Genomic DNA, 22,361 nt, shown 5'->3' on the forward strand with positions numbered 1-22,361 from the left:
TGGATAGCTGTCAAGTTTGCCACAAATCCTATGTTAAGAGATGACCACCTGAATGCATAAAATAATAAAATTACTTATCTAATTTAAAAGGGAAATAACATATTGAGGCCAAGAATTATGAATACATGAATGAAATCCAGTCATTGTACATGAAGTACCTATACAAAATGTTTCGACATGGATTTTAAACTATTTTATAAGAAATTGAGAGTCATAATTTGAGGGATAAGTTTACTCGAAACCTTGTCACATATTTGTTTCATGTTTCAGAAAATGCAATCTTGCCATTCAAAAACTATACATTATTCTAGAAACTATTATATCTTCCTATATATAGTGACTAAACTAATCAATATAATAATAAAAACAAAAGTCTTCTTTATTTACAGATATCCATAGATTTTCCTGAATGTATGAATGAAACTTACTCAATGTTTTAAAAAAGTGTTGGAAAATCATTAACAACTAAATACATATGCTTAAATTTTTCCAACAAATATATGACTTCAGCCAATGCAGCTTAAAACCTTTACCACTTATAATATTTTAAAAATTACTATGTGATAATTAGGCCATTCCTAGAGAACGAGTGCCAGTCTTATGCACCGCCACTGTTTGCAGTCACTAAGTAGAAGTCACTAGCACTTGACTAGTGAGAGGTCTCACTGACACTAAATATGCCTGCTGTATGTTCACTTAAATCAGCACTGGTGTCCACTAGTAAGGTGGTCCAACTGTAGGTATCTAGTCTGCGTTTGACCACCATAAATTAATATTAAGTCAGTGTGTTTCGTCAAACGACTGATGAGTTGTTGATTTTGGTTGAATTGATGTAGGTACTTGTTTTGATCATTTGAGGTTTAGGACTTTAAAATTGCTTATTTAGATATAGTGTTCACCAATTATATGCATTAATGCATTATGTGGCATGATTTTTTTTATAAAATAAAATAACACAATATGGCATAAGTATTTTGTCATAGTCTACAGTTTGTAATTTGATAAACAACCACATGTATAGATACAAACAATAACATTAGCCTTGATACCTAATTTTTATAGTAGTTTAACTTAAAAATGGCATGAAAATCATGGATTTGTATGATTGGTTAGGCTACATAAATCAAGTCTCCAAGAGTTAATTTTTAAGAAGTCAAGTCTAATGTGGGAGGATTATGGCATTTCGACATATGTGTTACTAGAAATAAAAATCAAAAATTTAGTACTGTGTTGTACCCAAATAAATGCATGGCTGTTTCATAGTGTTTCACATGTAGGATTTTTATATGTATTATGGAAATAATAATAAACTCTTATGTTGTTCCTTCACAATCTGTTATGTCTGTTCATTGTGCTTCGCCTGATGGGCTGCAATTCGGGTTGCCTGTCCTAACACACATCGGCCATTCGGTCCTGCACCAACAACAACAACCTAATCTATATGCACTTCCGGCCTCCACACTTCTTGGCATGGCTGCTAACCTAGAACTATTGCACACATACACTACACTCCTTCCCTTTAAGAATCATTCACCCTACTACATTAAAATTTCGGTTCCTTCTGTAGACACAGAACATAGTCATATTTCTTTGGCTTCTCTCTGACACGTGATGACATCTGCTTCGCTGCCACTGGTGCCGTTCCCAGCCCCGGATCCTGTTCCCTTGAGACAGGAACACCCTGAGGGTGAACTGCAGACTCCTGTGCAGTTCGTCTGCTGGAGGCCCCCACCACCCCTGGTCCTGTTCACGGGGTGTAGAAGCCCCCTGTATGACGGCTTGTGAATGGCTCTGCCGGTCCCTTGCCCACGGCCTGCTGGGAAAAACTCCCTCTCTTGGATGCTTTTGATCATTCAATGCAAAACCCAAAAAAGGCTCCGCACTGTCTCCTTGCGAGACCAGCTGGGCTTCTTGTTGTAAGGGTGGCTTTATCGCCAACCCTAGGGTTCCGTCTTGTCCAGGCCTGCTACAACCTCTGCTGCTTCTGGATGCACCCCTGACTGAAGTGCGCCACAGTAACTGGTCAATATGTCGTCTGGTCATCAGTCCTCTGTCCTCTTGAACCTGGTAAGTCACTGGGCCTTCCCTCCGCAACACAACCCCTGGGACCCACTTAGGGCCGGTAACATAGCTGCGAATTAGTACCGAGTCACCTTCTCGGAAGTAGCGTCCAACATTAACCCACTTCTCCCTGGCTCCCCCATCCATCTCTTGACCTAATGAATGGGGAGACAACTTGTCGAAACATGTACGCAGTGTATGGCCCATTAAGAGCTCTGCTGGTGTTTTCCCTGTCACCGTACTGGGAGTTGTGCGCACCGCAAATAACATTCTTCTGTAGTACTACTGTAGTCTAGTACTCCAATCCCCTGATTTTAACTTCCTCAGCTTATCCTTGACCGTCTGGACCGTCCGTTCTGCTAGCCCATTACTTGCTGGATGATATGGAGGTGCGTAACGGAAGGTGATGCCGTTCCTTTGCAAGAATGCCTTCATTTCACCCTATGTAATGGTCGTTCCATTATCTGAAACCATCATGTCCGGGATTCCATGGGTGCTAAAGATGCCTCGCAGCTCCCGTACCACGGCTGCTGATGATACTGTTGGCACCAGCTTCACCTCCGGCCATTTCGAAAACGCGTCCATCACAATAAGGAATGTTTTCCCTTGAAACGGGCCAGCAAAATCCACGTGCAGACGAGACCATGGTTTCTAAGGCACACTCCAAGCTACATGTGTGTTTGCCGGGGTTCTCCGTTCTGACTGACAGTTCTGGCAGATACTGACAACATGCTCTATTTCACTGTCAATTTTCGGCCACCAGAAGTAACTCCTTGCTACAGCCTTAGATCGCACTACACCATCATGTGATGCATGTAACCTTAGTAGCAGATCTGCTCGTAATTTGTGTGGAATTACCACCCGTATTCCCCACAGCAAACAGTCTCGATAAACTGTGATTTCCACCCTTCTATTCCAATACGGTCGAAATTGCTCCTGTGGTAACTCCTGAGGCCAGCCCTGTAACACAAACTGTTTGACCTGTTTGAGGACTGGATCTTCCATTGTGGTCTGTGCTACTGCATGAGCATCTAAGGGTGCTTCTGGCATTTCCTCCAACATAAGTACTTCTGCCACTCTTGGAATGGGCCGGTCTTGTCGAGATTGAGTAACCCTACTTAAGGCATCTGCATGTCCAATCTGCACCCCCAGCCGGTATGTGATTGTATAGTCGTACATGCCTAACAGCAAGCTCCAGCGTAGCATACGCGGTGACAAAATATCTGGAGTCTGGCGCCGTGGATCTAACAATCGCAGTAATGGTTTGTGGTCTGTTATAACTGTAAAGGACCTGCCTGCCAAATACTGCCGAAATTTCGTCACCCCAAATATCATGGCCAAAGCTTCTTTATCGATTTGAGCATAGTTATGTTCACATTTCTGTAATGTGCGAGATCCAAATGCTACTGGCTGTTCCTCTCCATTGTCCATGACATGTGCCAAAACTGCACCAACTCCATATTGTGATGCATCGCAGGTTAGCACCAAAGGCCGTGAAGGATCGTAATGCACCAATACACTGTCTGCCTGTAAGAGCTCCTTGGCCTTGGTAAATGCACTAACATGTTGTTCTCCCCACTCCCACGCAGCATTCTTTTCGAGGAGCCGGTGTAGTGGCTCCAGTACATTTGCCTTGTTTCCCAAAAATCTCTCATAAAAATTCAGTAACCCTAAAAATGGCTGTAGTTCTTTTACACTACAGGGCTCTGGCACATTGGAAATAGCTTTCACTTTGTCTTGCGTTGGGTGAATACCATCAGCATCTATCTTGTATCCCAAAAAGTTTACTACTGTTGATGCAAACACACATTTAGCTTTCTTTAATCGCAATCCAGCTTTTTCAATTCGAGAGACCACCTCTGTTACTCTAGCCCAATGTTCCTCTTCATTTGGACCCGCTATCAACACATCATCCAGTAGTACCACAACACCACTTATCCCGGCTAATAGGGTTTCCATCAATCTTTGAAATACTGCTGGGCCACTACTCACTCCAAACTGCAACCTATGAACCCTAAACAGGCCCTTAATCGTGTTGACTGTTAGCAAATCCGCTGTTGAGTCGTCAACTCGTACCTGAAGATAGGCCTCCTCTAAATCTAATTTTGTGAAGTATTTTCCTCCTGCCAATGATGCCAGTGCTTCGTTGATCGTCGGCATGGGATAGATCTCTGTCCTGCATACAGTGTTTACTGTACCCTTGTAGTCTGCACAAATTTGTATGGACCCATCTGCCTTCATTATTGGCACAATTGGGGTTGCCCATGCAGAGTAAGGGACAGGTTCATAAACTCCTCTTGCCACGAGTTTGTCAATTGCCACTCCTACGTTTTCTCTGATCGCAAATGGCACTGATCGACTTTTCCTAAATAGGCTTGGCTTCGTCTTGAAGGGTGATAGTTACTGGTGGACCATTGTACTGTCCCATATCACCATTGTCGAACACACTAGGATATCGTAATAGTAGTTCCCGGACCCACCTGTTTTCACCTTGCACTGACTTTGACCCATTTACATCAACCTCATTCATGTTCCCTCTGCCCTCTGCCACTGTGAATATACCTTCAACTGAAATACCCAAAGGCTGAAACCAATTTCTCCCCAATAAACTGGGCCCATTACCCACAGCTACCAACAAGGGAAGCGTCACATTTCTGCCACTGCTCACTCTCACCTCAACCTTCTTAGTCCCTTTTACCGTCAACTGTTCTTGTGACCACGTGCGCAAAGCAATGTTACATCTGTCCAAGACTGGCCGCTCCGGCCACACCAACTTGTAGGTTTCCCAGCTGATGACTGAAAAACTGGGCCCCGTATCAACTTCCATGCTGTGATTATGGCCATCAAGCCACAGGTTTACAACCATTGGTGCTCTCGTCTTCAACTCCTGGAGGTTGTACAAACTATACATTGCCAACATGCCATCTTGCTCTTGCTCCTGTAGGCCCATTGCCGTATCAGAAAGCACATGTGTCATACTATTATGAAATGTTGCTCCCGTCTTTTTTTGTATGTTCCTGTCTGTGTTTATCTTCTTTTTCTTTATGCATGCTCTTTCTAAGTGACCCCGTCGTGAACAGTAACGGCATACTGTTGTTACATGCCTAAACGATTCTGCTGAATGGGGCCCTGAACATCGCCAACATGGCTGCTTAAGGGGAAATTCTGGAAATTGTGTCTTTGGCACTAAATGCTCCATACGCTTGCTCCGGTTTGTACCTCTTTTCCCTGCCACGACGTGCACTGCATTGTGGTCACCATCAAGTGGACTTACCTCTGTGCTTGCATCACTTCTTACTTGCGAGACATTCCTCCCTGCTGCCTCTGCCGCCATGGCAATGTCGACCGCCTCCTTGAAACTGAGCTTATCCTTAGCCAACAAAGTATGCTGTACCGCCCTGTCACGCACCCCACACACCAGCCGGTCCCGTAACATTCTTTCCAAATTCGGGAAGTTACAATGCGCACTGAAACGTCTCAACTTTGCTACATACACTGCTATACCTTCCCCCTCATTTTGATCTCGTTTGAGAAACTTGTAGGTCTCCACGATCTCGCTGGGCTTCGGCTCAAAGTGCGCCGTGAGCTTTGTAAACACTTCACTCAGTTGCACCGCATCAGTTCCGTTAGGCGCGATTAAACACGTGACCAAGTCATAAAGCTCTGAACCACAAACTGTAAAAAACACCGCACACTTTGCGTCATCAGTTTCAATTTTATTTGCAATGAAATAAAACTGAATTCATTCTCGATATGACTTCCACGTGTCACGACCCGCTACGAATTACCCAATCGCTCCGATGGTAGCCATACTTGCTACAGCTCCAGTATTATTATTCTCACCCGCACACCTACAAATTATCCTCGTCGCCACTGTTATGTCTGTTCATTGTGCTTCGCCTGATGGGCTGCAATTCGGGTTGCCCGTCCTAACACACATCGGCCATTCGGTCCTGCACCAACAACAACCTAATCTATATGCACTTCCGGCCTCCACACTTCTTGGCATGGCTGCTAACCTAGAACTATTGCACACATACACTACACAATCATAAGTGTTTTTCATAATGAAAATTAAAAATAGATAGCTACTTTTGTGTCTTTGAGTTTCAAACAACACTGTACTTTTAATAACTATGTAGCCTGGACATTAAAATGTTATTAAAATAACACCTTGAACATTGTTTCTTGATAATACAAAATAATTTTCCTGCTGGAAAAGCAATCATGTTTCATTTTTGTGTCACAATTAAACAGTTAATTGGACATCATAATACACTTTAAAAGTTGCCTAAATTAAGCAAAGCAACCTTTTTTTCTGTGAAAATGGAATGTTATTCAGAATAGAAAATGCAAACGAAGTATCTAAAATGTGTCTCATTATTCCTGGACTGTAATAAAATATGTGAAAAGCTCATTGAAAACACATGAAAACCTAATTCCTGATAATGAAACCCAAATCATCCTTACCTAAAAGATCCACACCAAGCTCACATTTAGTGACATATAGTAGCACAAATTTGCATTCAAAACTTATTTTGAGCAAGTACACACATTATCGGAAAAATTAACCAAAATTAGTAAGACCTGAAAACACATTTTTTTGAATGTTTGAATCACATATTTTTTTCAGGTAAGGCCCAAAATTTCATTAGTGTTGATGCATTCCTAACCATTATAATACTACAAAGGACATTATAAAACTTAATTTGCAAATTATTTTAGTTGCAGACAAAATATGTTTGGTTAGATAAACATGTTTCTTTTCTGTTTTGTACAAGGTTTTTGTGGTGAAAAGTGAGATAGGGTGTGTAGAAAAAAAACCAGTGTGTCAGCAATTAAAATTTTGCCTCTTCACATCTAGTGTGGCTTTATACTAACAAAAACTGCTTTCGCCCACGCTTGCAAAATTAAGTTAAGACTAAAACTAGCACTAGAGGAAGTATAATCAAGCACTAGTACTGGATCACATATTTGGCTTAGCCTCTGCATGTAGTCCAAAGTGTTTGGAAATCAATTTGTTATATTCTGCATATAGTAGCTATTTTATATCTTCAGTTGGTTTTTACCGCTTGGCCATAGTGGAAACCACTGACACGATGCAATTGGTTACGATATCTGCGGGAACCAAGTCCAATATAAGTTTCTCATTGGAGTGAATCACCTTCAGCACACCCGTGCCAGTGCCACATACAATGGAAATTGGACCGTAGAGGTTATCTAGCCATCCTGGGAAAGGTTCTCTCATCGTGGATACAACTGTGAACAAATTAAGAATGACATTATTGTTTTGTCATAAAGTAAGATTTTGTTTAATGTGCTATTTTCATTAGTATCGTTACATACTTTGCAGATTTAATTAATAATTTATTCTATTTTTTTACTGTAATCAAACAAAACACGTGTGGCAATTTTAATAAAAAAAATTCAGTCAGTAATGCAGCTGTGATGCCGTACTGAAGGTACAACATGAACGAGGACAGCACTGTATGGACCACATACTAGATCCAAGACAGCTCAGAAAAAAGGATAGCACAGTTACCACGTGCCAAACAGTTTTTTTTTTTAATAACTTGCTTCAACCATTCACTGAGCACTTGCAGAGCAGTTCTACAATTCCCTGAAAATCATATTACTTTTCTTCTATATTCTTGTTTTCCTGAGTTCCCCAAATGCAGACAGACCTTTTAAAACCACAAAATTTGACGAAAATTTAATAAAGTGTGAATGGGTGGTTAGCATCCTGTAATGTCCTTTTCATAACATTGTTCCAGCTAATCGTGATACACTTTGTTCTTAGGTAACCCTAGTAGGCGGCCATTACTTAATCACTGTTGCGCACATAACACAAGACACCAACTGGCTGCAGTGTTGCCACAGTGTGCTACATAAACACGGTGTTGCCACTATGTCAATACATAACAGATTCTCTCCCCTCTTAAGATGTCACAAAATCACGAAGCTTCGCAGGGGGTCGACGTTGTCGTGAGGAACATCGTGGAGGGGCAGAATATTCTTCATGACAATCAAATCCTCGGAATGGAGAAGAGTCCTTTGAACATGGAGCACTTCCTCCCACTGCTTGCTGGTTTGATACAGTTGTAGACTCATTTCCAACCACCTCTGCATCCCTCTGTGGTGGGAACCCAGAAGGCAACTGTGCTCTGGCATGGACACCACCCATCAAGAATGAACCAGTCTCCTGTGACCCTAGTGGTTGCCGTGAGGCATGCCGTGTCCTTTCGCTCGGACATAAATTTGAATGTCCCCCTGTTTTCTAGCCCAGACGGTGCCGTAGTTGGTCAACATGACGTCGATGTTCATGGCCGTGCTTGTCCCGCACTCTGTACATCAGCTGCCCTTCACTTGCAATCACGCATCCTGCAACCCACTTTGGCTCCTGCAAATAATTACGTAGCCAGATTGCCTCTCCAGAGACAAACTGCTGGGCCTGGTAGGTGTTGGTCTCGTGGGCCCGTGAGATTCCCTGAGTTTCTTCTTGTGCACTCGGATGCATTTTTGTCAAGATGGTCTTCAGGCACCGGTTCATCAGCGTCTCTGCTGGAGTCTTTAAGTTGTCCAAACAAGGGGTTGTGCGTAATGAAAACAACATACGTGCCAAGCGTACTCTCCAATCACCCTGTACTAACTTCCTCAGTTTCTGCTTCACCGTTTGTACACTGCGTTCAGCTTGGCCATTGCTTGAAGGATGATATGGAGGTGAAAACATCATCCGGATTCCATTTTTCTTCATGAATAATGCCACTTCCTGTGATCTGAAGGCTGTGCCATTGTCTGCTACTACCACATCAGGCAGCCCATGGCAACTGAATATGTCCCGTAATTCATGCACAACTGATGCAGCTGACATACTATTGACACGCTTAACTTCTGGCCACTTTGAGTATGCATCAATAACAATCAAAAAGATCATCCCTTGGAACGGTCCAGCAAAGTCCATATGCAGTCGTGACCATGGCTTCTCTGGTGCTGGCCATGATACCATCTTTAACTTGGGTGGATTGTTGTGACAACTTTGGCACCTAACACATTCCCTTACCGCTTCCTCGATTCCTGCATCCAGCTTGGGCCACCAAAAATAGCTTCTGGCAACTGCTTTCATACAGACCATGCCATCATGGTTTGCGTGGAGCAGCGATTGGAAAAGACGGGCCTCAAACTAAAAAAGTCTAAGTGTGTTTTTGCAGTAGAGTCTGTACAATTCTGTATTCATTAGCAAATGAATACGTTGACAATTCGGAGAGATTGTTTGCAATTAATTTATTCGTCAACTGACTACAATATGCATACAATAACACGAGCGACTACTTGACTGTGTTTACATAGGCCGGCCATCTTGACACATGGTCTATATTCATGACATCCTCCCTTTTCCAACGAGTCTATTCCAGTGCTATCTTGACAGTCTGACAATTACTAATTCTACTTCTAAATACACAGTACACTAGGCTGGTATTACTTTACATTACAGGTTCATTTTTGATGGAGGAATCACGTATCTTCCGCTGCGAGTCATCTTGGGGATATGTGTATCCATGCTTGTGTTCCTTTGGCTGAAACTGGTGTTCGCGGCAGGGTTCCTATGCTGGAGGTTTTCCTTGAACCCCAGGAAGTCTGGAGAAGTGCTCCTTGAGAGTGTCCTATCAGACGTGCGTGGTTGTGCTGCTTCGCCCGCTGGGTGTGGTGTCACTTCCTCTTCGTCCTTACTATTTTCCCCTGGAATGTGCGGCATTCTCCGATGTACGTGGTTGCTGAGAGTCACGGAGGAGGGACCCGAGGGTTTGATGAACCACGAGTTTCTCCTATATCTACCAGTGGGTGTGTCGATGATGTACGAGCGTGCCTCTGGTACTGGTTGAACAATTTTTGCAGGAACCCAATTCCTGTGTGCTTCCCGGTAAAGGACTTCGTCTTCTGGTAAAAGAGTGGTTGGCTTTGATTTGTTTTTGTTGAACGTTTGTGTTTCCGCTTGTCGTAAAAATTTGAGGTTATTTGCAACACCTTTTACTAGTGCTGGTAGCAGCAACTTCTCACTGGTTGGAAGCAGCGTTTTTGTCCTGCGGCCCATGAGGCGTTGGGCTGGAGAGCCAAGCCTTCCTCGAGGGGTATTCCTGTGGTGCAAGAGGGCAAGCATTGTGTCTGTCTTGTCTATGCTGCATTTGCGCAATAAATTTTTTGCCTCTTGGACGTATCGCTCCGCTAACCCATTCGAGCGGGGAAAATGGGGGCTAGAGATGCGGTGTGAGAAGTTCCACTCTTTTTGGAATTTTCCAAATTCAAAGGAGGTGAACTGTGGGCCTCCATCTGTTCTAAGTTCGTCTGGAATCCCCTGTTGAGCAAACCATCGTTTCAGTTCTTTGATAACTGCATCACTTGTAGTTGATCGTAACTGTATAAAATCAAAGTAGCCTGAATAACTATCTGCTATGACGAGGAAGTTGTCACCCTTTATCTGAAATAGATCCGATGCCACGAACATCCACGGACGAGATGGGATGAGTTCTGCACTGAGGCATTCTTGAGGAGGGTCCCGTTGTGACCGGTTGCAGGTAGCACACTTTTGGACAAATTCTGTGATGTCCTGCATCATTCCTGGCCAGAACACATGGTCCCGTGCGAGCTGTAAGGTACCTAGGATGCTCTTATGTGGACGATGTAAGTGTGACAGCACCAGTGGTTTCATGCTACTTGGAATGAGGGTGCGCATCCCTTTGAAAATTATGTCCTTGTACACTGCTAAATCTTCTCGATAAGTCCAATATTTACGCAGGCATTCTGGTAGGAGTTCCTGTTTGGACGGCCATCCCTTCAGTATAGTTGACCGTAAGGTGACTAGTTCGTCACAATTGTTAATGGCTTCTAGCAACTCCATAGTGCGCTCCTTTGACAATGGCAGTAAGACGTGGATTTCAAAAGAGGTTGGACTGTCTGTTTCTGGAATGTTGTGGCAGTCTCTGCTTAATGCATCGGCTATGTACAATTGCGCTCCCCTTTTGTACGTTACTGTGGGGTGATATGGCAATACCTCGAACAGGATCCTTTGCAGTCTGGCAGGCGCATCCAGGAGTGGTTTTTTGAAAATGGCCTCCAGAGGTTTATGGTCAGTCTCAATTAGTAGGTTTGTGTTTCCCCAAATATACTGGTGAAATTTTTTACATGCTGTTAATATGGCCAGGGCTTCCTTTTCCATTTGGCTATAATTTAGCTGAGCCTTTGTCAGTGCCTTTGATGCATAGGCAATGGGCTGATCTTCTTGCATCAGAACTGATGCTACTGAGTGGCTGCTTGCATCTACTGATAAGGTAACTGGTTTGTGGTGATCATAATATGTTAATACTGGGGGATTCTTGAGGCAGATTTTTAGTGTCTCGAAGGCTTTATCCTGCTCTTGTCCCCAGTACCAAGCGACATTTTTCTCCAAGAGCTGTCGCAGGGGTGTCGATATTTCTGACACCTTTGGTATGAACTTGGACAAGTAGTTCACCATGCCAAGAAATCTCTGTAACTCTTGCACTGTTGTGGGTTTCTTTATTTGCTCGATTGCTTCCACTTTTTCGGGGTCTGGCGAGAGCCCTTGGCTGCTTATGATGTGACCCAGGAATTTGACTTGCTCTTTATTGAAACAGCATTTACTGGCATTTAGCTTCAGCCCCGCGTCTTTGAGTTTGGCTATCACGGTCGTTGTAAGGGATTCCAGTTTTTCCTTTGTGGGGGCATGAATCAGGATATCATCCATTGAGCATTCTGTACCTTCAATGTCTTGCAAGAGATGAGTCATTACTTGCTGAAATACCTCTGGAGCTGAGGCTAGGCCAAACGGCATGCGTTTGCAAGCATATCGGCCCCAGGGTGTTGCAAAGGTCAAGTATTTAGAGGTCCTTTCTGATACTTGTATTTGCCAGAATCCTTTTCTACAATCTAATAGTGTAAAGTATTTGGATTTATTTAAGCGAGTTGCAATTTCCTCCAGCGTCTGGAGTGGGAAATGCCGTCTTTTCAGGTTTTTGTTTATGTCAGAGGGATCAATGCATATTCTAACTTGACCTTCCTTGCGTACAACAACCATGGGCGAGACCGCCGGGGTAGGTTCAGTAATGGGTGTGATGATGTTGCTGTTTACCATACTGTCAAGCTCTTCTTTGACCTTGTCCCTTATAGGATAGGGTACTTTCCGAGTTGGGTGTACTTTGAGGTTTGGTTGGTCTACTAAGTCTATATCGTAAACAAAACCCTTCAAGCGCCCTATACCATCAAATAATTCATCACATGTGTCCACAATTTCCATGCGTTTAACAAACTGTAAGCTTTCACATGTTTTCCTTCCAAGTACACATTGGTGTCCTTTCTCGACAATCAGAAACTTGATCTCTGCTACTCTCTTTCTGCTAGTTACTACTGTTGAGTGTGCTTCACCCAGCACTGCCACTGCGTCTTTACTAAAGGACAAGAGGCAATTGGTTTTTGATGGGACAATTTCCAGCTTACATTTGTGAGCAATGGAATCAGTTATGACATTGCACTGTGCGCTAGTGTCTAGCTTGAAGTTTACCTTGTATTTATTTTGTAGGGTCAATGTTTCCATCCAGTCAAACTCTGCTTCGGACCTGGCCAAACATGACACTAGAAACACTTCCTCCGAGTCTTCTAATTGGCCAGTGTTCTGCTGTTGTTCTACTTGTGAATTCACACTTGTGAGTGTTGTAACTTGCCTGGACTTGCACATGTGTGCAAAGTGCCCTGGTTTCTCGCATTTTCTGCAAGACTTCCCAAACGCCGGACATGATCTCCTTTGATGGGAAGTGCCGCACCTGGAACACTCAAACGGTGGTGACCGATTCCTTTCTGTTCCTCTTGATGAAGGCCTTCCTTTTCTATGTCTGTCCATGCGGATGGCTTCAACTGCTGGTGCATTATCCGTCTTCATCGTTAGTAATTGCTGTTTAGTTAGTTCTGCAGCTCTGCAAATTTTTACTGCCTGGTCAAAGGTTAGCTTTTCTTCAGCTAGCAGTCGTTCACGTACAGAATCCCTGTAGATGCCCACCACTATTTTATCCCTCAAAAGGCTATTTGTCAATTCCTGGAAGTCACATTTTTTCCCTTGATTTATGACAGAAGTCAGGAAATCGTCAAAGGGCTGGTTGTCCATTTGCACAATCTTGTTGAAGATATACCGTTCGTAGGTTATGTTCGATTTAGGAGAGAAATATGCATCAAATTTTGTTTTGATCTCTGTTAAATTTCTTTCTTCTGCCTGTGTGAGTGAGAAGGTATTATATATATTAGCTGCATCCGGGCCTATTATTGTCATGAAGGTGGCAACTTGTACTTCTGGACTTTTTTTCATGAGGTTAGTTGCGACAGAATACCATTCAAACTGTTGACTCCATAATTTCCACGCATTCGCCATACCTTGTTCTGTAATTACTAATGGTTTGGGTGGTTTTAAGCTTACCCCCGACTCCGTGGCCATGACGATTTCTTATTAACTGTTAACGTTAGTTGTATGTTCGTTTAACTCTTCATAACACAGTCCCGGGTTTCGGCACCATGTATTCATTAGCAAATGAATACGTTGACAATTCGGAGAGATTGTTTGCAATTAATTTATTCGTCAACTGACTACAATATGCATACAATAACACGAGCGACTACTTGACTGTGTTTACATAGGCCGGCCATCTTGACACACTGGTCTATATTCATGACAAATTCCTGGGGCATAAAGTTGATGGAAGAGGCATTCACCCATTGGAGAGCAAAGTGGAAGCTATTCATGGTGCACCAGAGCCAAAAAATAAGAAAGAGCTACAGGCATTTCTTGGGCTTTTAAATTTTTATGAAAGATACTTGGAGAACAGATCTGAAGTACTGGAGCCATTGCATAGACTACTTGATGCAGGGACTCCGTGGCAGTGGACAAAAGTACACAGCCAGGCCTTTGAGAGCGCAAAGCGACTGCTGCAGTCAGATCAAGTTCTTATCCACTATGACCTGGGCAAGCCGTTGATCCTGACTTGTGATGCTTCGGAGTATGGGGTGGGAGCAGTACTAGCTCATGAGCTAGGGAATGGGTTAGAGGCTCCTGTGGCATTTGGTTCCAGAACATTGCAACAGTGTGAGGGCAACTACGCACAGTTGGATAAAGAGGCTCTCGCAATAATATTTGGCGTAACTAAGTTCAGGCAGTATCTGGTGGGCCGAAGCTTTAAAATTGTAACAGACCACAAGCCGCTCCTAAGACTATTGCATCCTAAACAACCTATTCCAGATACGCTTTCTCCTCGGTTATTACGTTGGAGCCTGATGCTGGCCATGCATGATTACGAACTAGAATATAGGCCCGGGCCACAAATTAGTCATGCTGATGCTCTTAGCAGGTTGCCTCTGCTTGGGCAGGAATTTACAGTCCCAGCACCATGTGATGTACTCATGCTGGAAGATTTACCAGAGCCACTTATTAACCCCTTAAAAGTGGCTGCAGAAACTAAACAAGATCCCTTGTTAGCTCAGGTCATGGCATATGTACAGGAAGGATGGCCGACAGGCATTAAAGATGGGGACTTGCAACCTTATTATGTGAGGCGAGATGAGTTGTCGGTGCACAAGAGTTGTTTGTTGTGGGGAACTAGGGTTATAATCCCAACCACCCTACGATTAGTGATGATGAAGATGCTCCACGCAAACCATGATGGCATGGTCCGTATGAAAGCAGCAGGACCTCATGGACACGGTTCCAATGCTCATGTGCATCACCCCCAGTAATTAAAATGTCATCCAACAAAACTACAGTGCCGGGCACCCCTACAAGCAGTGTGGCCATCAGGCGTTGGAAAATCGCTGGCCCGCTGCTAACTCCATAAGGCAGTCTCCTTACCTTAAAGAGTCCCTTCATTGTGTTGACTGTAAGCAGCTCTGCTGTGGCGTCGTCCACAGTGACCTGCAGGTAGGCTTCCTCCAAATCAAGTTTTGTATAAACTTGACCCCCTTGAAGCATCGCAAAAGCCTCCGTGAGTGTGGGCAATGGATATACTTCTGTCGCTGACACACTGTTTAGCGTGCTCTTGTAGTCCCCACACAACCTGACCGAACCATCACTTTTTACTATGGGCACCACTGGTGTAGCCCACTTTGAGAAAGACACTGGTTCAAACACACCTCGCTGCACTAGGCGGTCAATTTCCGCACTTACCCTTTCCCTCAGTGCAAAAGCCACAGGTCTACACTTCCGAAAAACTGGATTGCTTCCCGGATGGATGGTGATTGACACCTCTGGTCCAATATATTTACCTAACTCCTCTGTCTGAAAAATAAAAGGGTGCTGGTTCATCACTCTATTCCAATGAGCATCTGCAAGTTGGTGCAGCCCAACCAGTTCCATTCCCAGTGGCTCTAACCAATCACGACCCATCAAGCTGGGCCCATTCCCTTGCACCACCAAAAGCTCCAGTGTTGCCATCTTCCCGGTTTTTGTTTTCACTTCTACTTCCATTATACCTAATACTTCCAAAAGCTCCTGAGACCATGTACGCAACACAATCCTTGCCTTTTTTAAGGGGGGCTCCTGGGGCCACAGTAATTGGAATGTTCGCCAACTAATGACGGAATGGCCTGCCCCAGTATCGACTTCCATGGTTAGAGGACTCCCATTTAGGGACACTTCCATGCACAAAGGCTTTCGTCGATTGGTGTCTTGCATACTGTACAAGGTGTATGCAATGTCCTCTGCTGGTGTGTCCATTTGCAAATGCTGCACTTCACGGAATTTTCTGTGTGTCCAGTCTTTACCTGTTGCGTCCGTAGCAGGTTGGTTTTTCTTTTTCGTGATGCACGCACGCTCAATATGCCCCCGGTTCTTGCAAAACCGGCAAACTGTCTTGAGATGATAGCACTTGTCGGCCAGATGGTTTCCATTGCATCGCCAACACTGCTGGGTAGTACTGGCCTCCGTGTCCCGTTTGGTGGCTAATTCTTCAGTTCGTCTCCTCATGGCTCTCGTAGGTAATTCTTTACTGTCGCGGCTTCGTCCTGTGTGAATTCTATTCACCTCTTCACTCCGAGTTTCGGTCGTAGCACTTCTTAATTCCCTCATGTTCTTCCCAGTCGCCTCTGCCGCAACTGCGATTTCCACTGCATCTTTAAATGTGAGCTTGTCTTTCGCGAGGAGAACCTGTTGAACCACTCTGTCTCTCACTCCACACACGAGCCGATCCCGCAACATGCGCTCCAAGTTAGGGAAATTGCAGTGCGTGCTCAACCGCCTCAACTCTGCCACATAAACGGCGATTGTCTCTCCCTCATGTTGGTCTCTGTGGAGGAACTTGAAGGTTTCCACTATTTCACTTGGCTTCGGTTCAAAATGATCGGTTAGCTTCGTAAACACATCGCCGAGCGACACAGCATCTGTGGATTGTGGAGATAACAGCGCCGTAACCAGATTGTGCAGTTCTGCCCCGCACACAGTAAAAAACACGGCCCGTTTAGTCTCGTCATCCGTAAGTTTATTTGCGACAAAATAAAATTGCAACCGTTCGCGGTATGTCTTCCACGACTCTTTTCCGGGCATGAACTCACCCACCGAACCAATAAAACCCGCCATGTCCGCGGCCGTTTGTACCAACTTGTTTTATCCTCGTCGCCAATGTAATGTCCTTTTCATAACATTGTTCCAGCTAATCGTGATACACTTTGTTCTTAGGTAACCCTAGTAGGCGGCCATTACTTAATCACTGTTGCGCACATAACACAAGACACCAACTGGCTGCAGTGTTGCCACAGTGTGCTACATAAACACGGTGTTGCCACTATGTCAATACATAACACATCCATTATTAAATCTTTAAAAATTGCTGCCCTTCCCCTTTTACAGCACTCCCCTCCAAGTCCCTTTTGTTTTTGCAAGCACACTCGGCTGTGAAAACTATCACAGACAGGAAGCTGTCTTTCAGATTTATTGACAGGTGGTCCATGTCTGCAGCGCGGCTAAGCGGAATGCCTCCCAAATGCGAGAACAGTGGCCACGGAGTTGATGTTCTTGAGTAGGTTGGAATGTGTTGTCACTTTCTTGCAAAAAAAGTAGAATTTTGAGTTGTTTTGCTTGTGGTGGTAAGTTTCATGCTAGTACTACATAAAGAGTGCTTGGAAAAGAAATGGACAAATGTAGTGTTACACACAAGTGACTGGTGATTTTTGCTGACTTCCGTAACCGGGCATCACACTGAAGACATTACATGGACATGTGTCTTTTATGAATGGCTTGGTGTCAGTTTTATTACTTATTTGTCATTAAAAGTTGTTTTCGTAACCAAACACTATAAAGCTCAATACCTGGAAACCACTGCATTCAGCATTCCTAGCGAGAGTTGTTTCTTAATTACGTAGCTGAGAAGCTTATTTGTAACAGTTGTTACATTTGGTAAAAATCAAGAAAATTACAGTTTAATCTTTTAAATAGATTTGTATAACTGTAGTTGTCATTCCTGGTTGTTTCGTGAATATAATTATGAAAGCATAGTCAGGACAAAGATATTATTGTTGTCCTTTTTTGGACATGCATGTGTTCTGTATATCACAAATATACAAAATCTGCATTAAAAATAGTTGGGATCTATGAAAATAAAGGATGTGTATGGTAAAAGTAGACAAAATATGTACAAAGTACAGCTGTTATAATTATCAAATGCAAAATAATGTAGAATCTTTGTATTGTTTCCTGAAAACAGACTTGTGTATGTGTTTAAAACATTTTTTTCATTCTGTAATGTTTACCCTGTAAAGGTATCAAATAAAAGATGGATGCATACCTACAAAAACATTACATAATAGGCATTTCATACAGTTTGGATGGATAAATATTGGTTATTTAGACATCATGCCTATGATGGTATATCTAAGAGGTTATGAATTGGTTATTTATTCCAGACATACAAAAATTTAACACCAGTACCTACATATTTCTCCTAAATATTAGTAAATTGTCTTTTATTCAAGTTGCAAAGTGATTTTTACACACAATTTTGGAGACATTGCAGTATAACTCATTGAACTAGTTTATAATTTTTAAAATTAATTTGATTGTTCAATTAAATATCTCTTTGTTACATTATTTCACTAAGAACATTCATCCTTACGATGATAGCTTATCTTTAAAATGTTAAAATATATGTACCTATTGCAATAATTTAGATTTAAATTTATTCAAAGAACTAATTTAATAAATTTAATGATACATAGTAATTTATTCCAGCTCTTTTATCCCAATTCCTTATATTCTTATTTTGAATACTTATATGCTATACATTTTTTAAAGTTAGCAACACCACATAATATAATGAAATATGCCCTTTAATATATGTGAGACGTAAGTTTGTGATTGATACTATAATAGTGGTCTTAGTTAGCTAAAAAAAATTACAAATTAAGTTTATTGTCACCAATTTTCATATCATAAATAAATCCTGAACAATAATTGGATACTTAAAATAAGAAAGGTCATAAGTGCCAAAAATGTGGAACAGAGTTATAATGAAAAAACTACACATATATTATGTTTGTCTGAACACATGCTTTAATAATAATTTCTCTGTTTTTAAGTGCAATTGTAAACAGGAAAATCGTAAATGCGACTTGGAAATAATCACTGCGAAGAAGAAATAAAATAAAGTAATTGACACATTGTGAAAAGATATATGTCCTTATAATAAAAACCATGAAAGGGTGCTATGTGCCACTTACATATTTTTTTTAAAGTCGTATGTACAAATGCTATTAAGTATGAAAAATGCTTCACTATCTTTTAATAATGTCTATGTTGTATTATATCAAAATATATTTTTAAGTAAACATTTTTTGTGGTTTGGTTAAAACAAACATAATACTTTTTATTACTAGTCACCACACAGTTTCTTGTAGAAAGCTGTGTGCTCTTCTTTTTTTAAAAAAGGGATCATGGCTTTCAAATCATTCTTTTTTTCTTCTGTAATGCTAACTTTTTTAAAAGTAGCTTCTAAAATTGCATTCCGTATGTCCAACACAGTTTTCCTTTTCCTCAATATCTTGATCTTCCTACATGTTTCCAATTCGGAATGAGAGTCTTTTATACCATAGTACTTAAGTCAGAATCATAGGTGATAGAGACAGCTTTAGAAATGTTAAGATTCTTTGTATATATTACACTGTCAGCTGTTATCTGAAAGTCAAGAAAGTCATATTGATTCATGGGAACTACGTGAAATGGTTTTTTCACTCTAGCATCTCATATTATTTGGTGTAGGTCACTTGGAATAATGGCTTTAGTGATTCGTTTTCTCCTTTCAGTGATAGCAAAATCCAAATCACTTGGGAGAAAGCTGTGCCCATTAAAAAGAAATCACTGCTCGATATGCTCAAATAGTCCAATAGCCACCAGAAAAAGGAACAAAAATACTATCATACAGTTCTTATTTTGTCCCACGCAGTTGTCACTCCAAACTATAAGTCTTTTTTTGTTTGTGACATTTCTGTTATATAATACTTTTAGAAGACATGAAGCAATCTCGTTGCCTCCCCTCCCTGCAATTGTTTCGGCCCACATACACATGAAGGAATCGTTGGTGTCACCTACAGATATGCCGAAGTTGTAGCAAGACAACTGACGGAGATAAAACATTTCGGAATGGGTTAGTGTGGGCACAAACATAACCTGCTCTAAATCTATTGAAATGCAGCATGTATTGCTGTCAGGCAGCTGTGAATGAAGATATATCGCTCTTTAAAAGTGTCTGTGCTTTATCTGCTTTCCTGTGGTGAAGCTCCTGTGTGGTTTTGGCCCGCATAGATTCTGGGATACCACCTTTCACCTCAATGTTCAAACGATCACACACTTTACAGGTATCTTTCCTAGGTCTCCGGAATGATATACTAGGGAAATCTTTGATGAAAACTTTCCGATAACACATATAGGTAACTTACAGTTGACTGTAGGTACATCATTTTGTAATGTGAATGCATTCTGTCAACATTTAGGTCAGGACTTAAATACTCCTTACTGGACCGAGCTCTACTATAATGGCTGTTTTCACGAGGAAAAGTGTTTATGTGGTCCCTGATACTAGATTGATCTTCGTCTGAAAACTTTCCAGGGTAATGTCTTGTACGATTGTCAGAAAACATAATCTCTGCGGACTTATTTTTGTCAATAAGTATTTGCAGTTGCTTAAAATCAAGTGCAAAAATTCCTGATTGTTAAGAGCTGACCAAATTTTTCCTCCAGACAAGTGATAAACTAGGGAGAGTTTTGGGGGGGGGGGGGGGGGGGCCTTTACCGTCGCCTATGTTAAGTAATTAATTAATATTTCTAGCATTTACCTGCAAATTATTTTAGGCAATAATGCAAAATCAAAATTAGGATGGCTTGAGTGGTATATTTGAACCCCCGTCCTGCAAAACCCGACTGCAACGTGTTACCTACTGTTGCATCACCCCACTCGGTAGTAAGCAGTGCAAATGAATTATTTCATTACAGCTCTGTATATGTACCAGTTTGTGTATTGCACTAATGTGTGACATATTTTTCTACTAATAATATTCTGTTACATACACCATTAAAATGACTGTATTTACCATGCAGAGATCATGTTACCCTGATGTTGCTAGATATTAATAGTACGACATGTCGTTTTTTTAAATATAAATACTGTACGTAAATATAATGTGGGTAAGTGTAGTAAATCTCTTACCTGTTGTAAAGGAAACTTGGCACACATGCCAATATTTTTGTAGGATTTATATGCTAGTCCTCTAATTTTCATCATCTTTTGTTTTCCTTGAATGCCGCGTTCGTTTTTTGTCATGGCTTCTCTGCATTGCCACTGACGTCCGCCATTATCTACATTACATTATGTAAATATGTTGCATATAACATAGGTTATAACAAGACAAAACACTTTGCAGTTATCAAAAAACGAGAGAACAGCAGTTTTGTAGAGGCACATATGTCCTTTCATGGAAAATGTAAGTGGCACTTATATACTTAACACTCCTGCCATCTTGTGGCAGTTTTTCATACTCCTTCGGGGGGTGCTGGCACATAGCGCTGTTCATGGATAATCGAGTATGACCCATAGAACCATTCTAGCTAAATATCACGATTTTGAGCAAACTGGCACTTACGACCTTTCTTATTTTAAGTACCCAATTATTGTTGTCCTTGATCCTGCAGTTTCTACAGCTCATTGTATATTATCAACATAAGAAGGAGAAAAATAATAATTCAATAGAATTTGCTTTACACACAAAACAATTTATTTGTATCACAATGCGTTGAAATGTAAGAAAAAAATTAAGTAATTATTATAGCATTTTTGTGAAATTACTGTACTATATTATGAATTGTTATTAAATCTGATAAATTTATGCTAGCTGATATTAATTTATACAAGTGTCAAACACTTTTTTAGTTGTGACAGCAAATTTTCCCATTTAACATTGTCCAAGAAATGTACTGGTGTAATAAATGTAATAATCTTGCTAGAAGCAATACATTATTTACAAAATATAAAAAAAAAAATACTTTACACCTTTACAGTATTTATCACAACTGTATAAGCCTGCAGAATTTTTAAAAAACACTTGCAAGAAACATAAAATATGCTGTAGTAGGCAATGTTATATTTTAAATTCTTGCCACTTTTCGAAACAACTCTGGCGTGTCCATGGTTTCCACATATATCCATGCTAATCAGACCGAGTGTTCAGTATTGAGCTGTGAGTGTTTGACATCACATGGAACATCAGATTATGAGAATAAAAGTGAAGAATAATGGTTTCTTCTGTGGTAGGATTTAATTACTTCTGATGGCGTGAATATAAATCAAATCAATTTAATATTCACTTATTTATGGCATTTGGAAAGCATTTGCACTTCATCCAGGTGTTACTTAAGCAAAACTTGCACAATGTGCTTATAATTTATTACAGATACAGATTTATATATGTTGTGTATTGTTGTAGAAGTTTGGTTGTGTAAATGTTATTAGTAAGATGGCAGGCCTTTTGCTGTGATGAGCTGAGCAGTTGTTATTGACGTGAACTGGTGGGGACTAGAGTAATGCAGATGAATGTGATTGAAGTGAATGATGTGCAGTTTGGTAGTAATGTACACGAGAGAAGGTGAAATACAACAATATAAATAAAATTGTGTAATATGATTTTACTTCTAGTGGTGTCAAGCTTTTACAGCTCCAAATGTGTTTACACTTGAAATTAAAATACACTGTACATTGAAACAATTCGATTAAACAGAT

The 22,361-nt window shown here is 41.4% G+C and overlaps 2 protein-coding genes across 13 annotated transcripts in view; one reads left to right on the plus strand and one right to left on the minus strand.

Annotated features, from left to right (window-relative positions):
• LOC134542058 (fatty acyl-CoA reductase wat-like) overlaps positions 1-22,361 on the plus strand; it is a 175,232-nt gene that overhangs the window by 32,179 nt on the left and 120,692 nt on the right. The window lies entirely within an intron of this gene.
• The window catches only part of LOC134542059 (putative fatty acyl-CoA reductase CG5065), a 72,356-nt gene that overhangs the window by 20,808 nt on the left and 29,187 nt on the right, over positions 1-22,361 (minus strand). For 3 of the 6 annotated variants that reach the window (XM_063385936.1, XM_063385935.1, XM_063385934.1), the window contains exon 5: positions 7,131-7,320. The exons of 2 other annotated variants lie outside the window; for them this stretch is intronic. In XM_063385936.1, the coding sequence (XP_063242006.1) occupies positions 7,131-7,320 (190 nt within the window). Of the gene's footprint in view, positions 1-7,130; positions 7,321-19,050; positions 20,945-22,361 lie in introns of those variants that run through there. One more of the 6 variants, XM_063385937.1, reaches the window with a different exon arrangement.

This window comes from Bacillus rossius (assembly GCF_032445375.1).
Source record: "Bacillus rossius redtenbacheri isolate Brsri chromosome 4 unlocalized genomic scaffold, Brsri_v3 Brsri_v3_scf4_2, whole genome shotgun sequence".
In the NCBI taxonomy this organism is placed as follows: Eukaryota; Metazoa; Arthropoda; class Insecta; order Phasmatodea; family Bacillidae; genus Bacillus; species Bacillus rossius.